General features: G+C 34.0%; 1 protein-coding gene across 1 annotated transcript in view; it reads right to left on the bottom strand.

The window, feature by feature from the left end:
* Nucleotides 1–294: 294 nt before the first annotated feature.
* LOC150096161 (uncharacterized) overlaps nt 295–7,793 on the bottom strand; it is a 52,254-nt gene continuing 44,755 nt past the window's right edge. Inside the window, exon 3 of the mRNA XM_090408997.1 lies at nt 295–1,381. Coding sequence (XP_090265123.1) covers nt 718–1,381 — 664 coding nt within the window. The 3' untranslated portion in view covers nt 295–717. The remainder of the gene's footprint in view (nt 1,382–7,793) is intronic.

Raw genomic sequence — 7,793 nt, 5'->3', positions numbered from 1 at the left:
CTTCCAAATGCACAGGTTACCTTTAATTTTTCTAGCTGATACTGCTCCTACCAAGAAAACTGACCAGAACATTTTATCCCGTGATGCTCAACAAAAGCTATTTGGCAAGCCTCTTTCTCTCTGTCGACATATTTTACATCTCGGACCTGAAGAAGTATCATATTATTAACCATAATGTCAACACATAGAACAGAGTACACTACAGGCAATGTATAGTACGAGAGAGAGAAATTTACATTGTTACTTTTTTTTTTTTTTTTTTTTTTTGAATAGCAAAAAAATCTAGCACAAAAACATTATATAAAAGGTCATTTTATTTACCGGTTACATTTTAAAATTTCTGTGATACTGATGTATTAAAGTTTAGGTACAAGTCTTACTTTAATGAAATTCATCAAATCAAGGTACAGAGTATCTGGAGAGAAGGGGAGGGGTATGATTAAACAACTCATAATAAACAATGAAACATTTTCTACATAAACATAAAAGTATAATTACCTGCAATATTAGATACTGAGTTCACTGTTGTGATCAGATTAACTTATGGTTACTATTTTCAAATAGTTACATGTTTTCACATTTTAAACAAGCAGTGTTATGATTATATCCACAAAGTCTGAAATGAACAAATAGTTACTTTCCACTGTTGTTCAGAGAATGGAAAAGTCCAACATACTGTTGAAAACAAAAATCTGTTCTAGTACACATTTTGCATGATTATGAACCATGGCTATCAGCACCATCATCTTCATCCTCATCATCTTTAACATCTTCATGCATTACAACATATTCACGTGAGCTAAATCCAAACTTAACAACATCCTTCTCTAATAATTCCACATAGCATCGAGATTTAATGTGTTTGTTATTTACATAAGTTCCATTAGCAGATTCTAAATCAATAATATATGGACGGACACGTTTCCCATTCGTGCCATCTTCCCTTTCATAACTTACTAAGCGGAACTGCAAAACTGCATGTTGCTTAGAACATGATGGATGATCAATTGGTATGTCTGCAACAAGTCGTGATCGTCCCAATAAGTATGCACTTTGTCTATGAATGGGAATAAATGGTAATGCAGTATCACCTTTGAAAGGATACAATCTCCACCTCCTTTTTGGCTTACGAGCCTCTGATGGTTCATTATATTTTATTATAACACCATTATAAATGTTAGTTTCTTCAGCAAGTTTTCCTGATAAACCAAAGTTTGGCTTTGCATCTTTTGCCTCACTAGAAGAACTGGATTTTTCATCAGAAGATTTCTGTTTTTTATTTTCTGATCTTTTTTTCTTTTCTTCATCATCACTTTCTGGTTCCTTTTTAATTGGCCTGTTTAACATCTTCTCTGCTTTCCTTACATCTTGTCTATGTCGTCTGCAATAATATCAAACATTCCTTATAAGTAAGAGAAGTCATACGAACTGATAACAAAAATAGAAAAGCTATTCAATTAGAAATTAAGTACTGTACACTGACAATTTTTATTGACAGATGTTCCAATTCAACATAAGTATAATTTCAGTAGATAAAAATCCTTTTCCTTCTATATAAGCAAAAGCTAAAACATGTTTGCAAATCTGAAACAAAAGATTCAATCAGCTAATTTTTAGCACTATAAAAACTGAATTCTTCAGTCACGTACCAGTCTTCAATGAATACATCCACCATCCTAATTACTATCTCAATTACCATTGAAATAGTAATTAGGAGATGCAAAAATTGCAAAAATGAACTTATATCTGCTTTAGCTTAAATAAAAGACAAAAGATTCTTATACAAGTAAAGTACATGTGGATTAATTTCCAAGGTGGAAAATACTTTAATTTGTTCCTGTTAAAACACTTTTCACTGGTATTTCATAATAATTTCATCAGTTTTTGAAAGCAGCAATCCATTCAGGTAAAACTGTAATAAGATACAAAACAGGCCTGAAAGATAATCATAATCCATGTGTTAAGGCTTAAGTGCTGGAAGAAACTCATGTTAGAGGCTTAATGGAATGAAACAGCAGTGAAAAATGATTAAAAATATTATTCAATTTAATTTTTCCAATATTTTGTCTCAAATATTGGAAGAATTATATAATTTAATCCTTTCTCAGTGTTGTTTCACTCCATTAAGCCTCTAACATGAGGCCTGAAAGATAGATCTTACATTTCTGTAAATTCATTTTTTAAAAAAATTAAAAAATAATGAAATCAACTGGCTAATTAAAATATTAGAATTTATGCATAATAGAAAAATAAAAGTAAAATTCAATACAGAAATACAAAACTAATAAAGATTAAGGAAAAAGTCAGTCTTGTTTCTTTAGGCAGCAATGATTGTACTGCTCAGAGCAAGACACATCCTGTTTATTAGAAGCCTTAAGTAACTTGAACAAGTAACATGCTTGGTTTTTAAAAGAAGGATTCCTAGATCATCCATCTGATCTCCAGTAACATGACACAGTACTAACATGACATCAAAGGTTTATTTACAACCTATAATCAATAACAGCAAAATGAATCACAAGAATCAATCAGCATATTCTTCATTCACTAACCATTCATTACTATTAATCTATTTATTTTATTTATTTAGCGTATGATGATACAATGGCCGTGAGGCCTTCTTACATGGAAGAACAGCACCATCTCAATCCCCCCTAATTTTATCTGAGCTCAGGACCAACATAGCTGACAAATAAGGCCTATGGTTGGGTCTTAAGTATTCCTGACCGTAATCTGTATGTGTTCCGGGGCAGGTTTGCCTGTTCTGGGGGACAAAAACCCTCTATCTCAGGCTAACTCACCTTTCGTTGAAAGAGATCAGATAAAGATTCCTCATCTGAAACTCTAGATTAATTCCACCTTTGGGTATGCTATCAAAACCATTGAAACATCATCGTGTAATTCATCCCCCTAATTCTGTTAGCCTACTGGATCTTTGTTGGTACACTGCATATTATCACACACACACAATGCCCAATATGCAGATTGAAATGTTGAGAATAGTAATGAATCTAATTTCTCTAAAAATGATTGCATAACTTGCTACTATAAGCATTAGCAAGTAATTATGTATTAATTCTATTGGCTTCTTTAAAAAAAAAAAAAGATTGACAACATTTGCCTAAAGAACATTCCAGTATGGAAGCTCTTCATATCACTGTATATATACTATTATCAAGGAATATTTTACCTGCTTCTTAAACAATACTACTTATATACCATCAATTAACTTCTAGTAATATGGGCAAATCAGCCAACAGGACACACGTAATTTACAGACACAAAGCACTATTGGTGATGGTGGTAGAAGATGGCATTGTGTTTTGATGGTAGTAGTAGTAGTGTCAAAGGATTAAGTGGAAGAGATGGTGAGCTGTTGCATAGTGGAGACTCCTTGGAACATGTCTTGCATAACAATGCTAGCATGTTTTGCACAGACCATTATCCAAGAACTCCTTGAAGGTGTCACATAATAATAATAATATGGAAATAAGGCATACAAGTAACATGGAAAGCAATTCATATATTTCATACACAAAATAAGTAGGTAAAGATAAAGTCTATAATTGGGGGGGAGTCATGAGTAATGGATCCAATACCAAAGAAACAAAAACTCCAAACCTACTTAAATCAAAAAACAGAACAATTTAATACTGCAACATCTTCCTCCTTTCAGAGTATTAGACCTATTATCCTCACACAATCTCTTTAAAGTTTTCTTCTATTTTTCTTTTGGTTTATAGTTGAGCATTTTTTGGCAGTATATTCAGTGAGATGCTATTTGCATATTGAATATAATTTTTTCTGTAATTATTTTTTTGCAAAGTTGGTTCTTTAGTTCTCTTAAAATTTCTGTGTTTCTTTTTATCTAGTTGAGTGTAATCTCTCAGAAATTTAATCTCTGCTAATGCTATTCTTTGGTCTATTTTTTTCATTGTCCATTGAATGCACTTTACTGCACTACACAATATACTGCAACCTTAAATAGCAAACAGTCATAGACAAACATAATAGCTAGAACAAGTGATATGATACCACGATGTAAATGTGAACATAAGAAAAACATTACAATTACAAATAGCTTTTCTAAGCTATATGATTAATAGACAGGAATATTTCATAGAATCACAGTTCCTACTGCATTATGTAAGTGGTCAGACTGTGTATGGTGCAGATGATGAGTCAGTGGAATCCCCCTTTCTAAAGATCCTCATAAGCACGTACACTATGAGATGTTACATCACTCTCACAGGATGATAACATATTACATCACACTGTAAGGAATTAGTTTACAAAACAGATGAAAGGCATCACTCATTATCAGATTTATTGGATATCAATCTCACTGATCATATGGGAAGGGGGAGCTCTGGATTGTTCTACAAGACATGCTGAATCCTCAATTTGGTGACCAAGAAATGCTTAACAGACTGATTCACACTGTAACATGAATATGGTGTAATCAAGCAACAGTGTGAATGTCCCTGAATGGACGAGTTGCAGAACAATGTCAGCATATTTTGCACAGACCATTATCAGTGCAAAAGATTGCACTTAATAGCTACTTTCTATCCAAATAACATTACTTAGATAATTACTCTCCTACTAATATCTCATTATCAGACAGGAAGTGAATTTCCATTCCTTATATAAAAGACATTCCTGAATGCCTTTTATTGCCTACTGCCTTCCACCAAGGACAAACTTTCTTTCTTCACTCACTCAAGAGTGTAGCAAGGTAAAGATTCCTTGTTCCTCCTGTAGACTACCAAATTTAGGCCAGATGGGTTGTACCATAGACATTTGATTGTATCATATGGATTACATTCCTTTTCTTCAAGCTGCGAAATCTGCTTGAAGAAAATTAAGCTCTTTGCAATCAGCCTGATCTAGACAGCAATGATGGTCTAAAATTTTCCAAATTCTGGGAAATGTGACCTTGAACTCAGTCTAATAATTAACATTTATTCATGATGTGTGTGTGTGTGTGTGTGTGTGTGTGTGTGTGTGTGTGTGTGTGTGTGTGTGTGTGTGTGTGTGTGTGTGTGTGTGTGTGTGTTTTGAGATATGTCATCACATAATTCCTGATATGTACACGGAAGGGGTGAAGTACATGGTACTATGATACTACATGAAAAGTTCACATTATTACTAACTTCCGGTTGACAATTTTCCAACAAATTAATCTGTTATCTACTAGGACTCCAATATTATCAGATCATATATTCTGATCTTCTAAGGTCAAACCTGTTTGTTATCCTCATTCTGTTTAAGTGACCATACCACCTGAAAGTAGCTCTGCTCCCACATTCCTGAATGCTAACAATGTCAAGTTTCTTCCCAATTTTTCTCAGAACTCTCATATCTGTGGTCTCCAGTTTGGATCAAATATTTTACTTTTAATCCAGCTCTAAGATATATGCTATTACTGTTCTGACTAATTTCTCTCTTATCACAGATAAATTTAATAACTTAACTCACTACTATACTAGCTTTGCTAATTCTATTGTCTGTTTCCATATTTAATTTGCCACTAATGGAGAAAGAATTGAGGAAGTCAGCAAGTTTAAGTACCTGGGATCCATTATTAATGTGAAGAACTGCTGTTCAGAAGATTAGGAATAGCTAAAACAACAGTCAGAGGCTTGTCTAAAATCTGAAAGGAAGGATCTATCTCCATGTGAACAAAGTTGAGGATTTTGGATACAGTTGTTGTTTTTCCAACAGCGACTTATGGATGTGAGACTTGGAACCTAAAGAAGTCAGATAAGAAAAGAATAGCTGCTTTTGAGATGTGTTACAGAAGGCTGTTGAGGATATCATATACCAAAAGGCATACAAATGAATGGATGTTAGAAAATGAGAACTTTTTAAGGATACTGACAGAAGAAAGTTAAAATATTTTGGACACATTGAAAGGATGGAAGGAGGACTTCTCAGAACAGAAATAGAAGGTAAAGTTTCTGGAAAAAGAGGAAGGGGTAGACCATCAATGAGATTGATGGATGGATGGTGTGTGTGTGTGTGGAGTGACTGATCTTCAGAGAGTTGAAGCCTCCAGAAAAACATACAACAGGACTGATGTGGCACTGAGCATCAGAATGACCATATGACATCTGTGGATGTCCAATGAACAGATGATGATATAAGGTTAGGATTTGGCCCTGTGCTACTGTGCACAGATTTGGTCACCTAGGTCTCTTGGAGATCAGGTGGTGGTGGAGGTTGGTGGAGATAAGGGGAGAACAAGAGGCCATCCCTGAAAGCTGTATAAGGATGGTGGTGGTGTGAGCATGGGAGTGAGGAGTAGATTTTTTCTGTGTAGAGTTGTGGGTGGCTGAACTTAATAAAAATAAAAAACATGGTCAGTCTTATACTGAGCAATGAAAATCATCTGCCACCTAAAGACATTCACAAACTTCCATATCACACTGGCACTTAAACTCTCAGCATGTTGAATGGAGAGCAGAATGAACAATCCATTTAACCAACTAGATCAGAATGCAGGAGACATAGCAGTTCGTTATTTTCATTTTCTTTCATCTTTCATTCTGTAATAAATGATGAGTCTTGAAATCAGTAACTAACTTTAAGAGATTTGATAATTTTGTTACTAAATTAGTCATGCTTATTTAACAGGAGGTAAAGGAGGATGATTCACAGTAAATTTCTTAATTATCTTTCTAAATTTAGATACTACATTTTAGATTATATAAGAGAAAGTGAAAATCATAAGTATATTACTTGGATAGGATAGAAATTAATTAAGAGTTGCTATAATTCCATTTGTAGGCTGTGTAAAAAGAATGGATGTGTGGAGTGACTTTGAAAGAACAACAGATTTATATAAGAAAGAGGGCCTACATTTGAATGCATTTGGTATCAGAAGTCTTGAAAAATTATTAACTGGTATGAGACCAAACACACAGTTAGGGTAACTAAATTATGATGGGAGGAATGGTGAGAATCTGTGTAAGAGTAACAATGTTAATGATCGGAATGGGTATTATCATGGAAATGATTGAGGAGAAAGTGATTTTGTGTTTGTCTGTTTGGGACCAATTAAGCACGTGCAAAGATATCTGCCTATGCAGGGAACTAGATAAGAACAGAGATCTGCAAGTTGTCCAACTGTGTCGTGCAGACTACACACAAGAGTATACTAAAAACCATGCAGGTAACTTATGTCTGTACTTGAATACTATGAGTATCAGAAACAAAGGGATAGACTTTGTTGCCTTAGTCAATATGATGGGACCACATATTATAGGCATTAGTGAGACCTGGCTATCAGAAGCAGACATACTAACTGGTATGGAGCATAAAGGATACGGTAATTTTAGGAAAGATAAACAGGAGAAGGGGAGGGGTTGCTGCTTAATGACATTAGATGACTTGAATTCAGTTAGAGTTGAGACCCGTGATTGTAATACACTGCTCAAAACAATTGTAGGATATTTTTGTTTCTGTCAGATAATTATAAATTTCTGTAAATAATTATAACTATTGGGTACTTGAACAAATATTTCTTACTTATGGATAGGGTGCAATTGATGAGATATCGTTTAAATAATCGATATTTATTACAAATTTAACAAATTATACATTTTAGTGTGAAATAATTTCACACTAAAATAGAATAGCCAAAAACGCTTTTAATTTTTAATAGAGCGTATGGTCTCAATTGACAGCCAAAACAGCGGCATCTTGATTGCATAGACTGGATAAGATGATCAAACAGTTCTTGTACGATATTCGTACATTCGTACATGGCACCAGTCGAGCAGAAACGC

The sequence above is a fragment of the Typopeltis vanoorti genome, chromosome 19 (assembly GCF_054136105.1).
Source record: "Typopeltis vanoorti isolate ZY-2024b chromosome 19, IOZ_Tvanoo_1.0, whole genome shotgun sequence".
Taxonomy (NCBI): domain Eukaryota; kingdom Metazoa; phylum Arthropoda; class Arachnida; order Uropygi; family Thelyphonidae; genus Typopeltis; species Typopeltis vanoorti.
The sequence above is the reverse complement of the archived record's forward strand: the minus strand, read 5'-3'. Positions and strand labels throughout refer to the sequence as shown.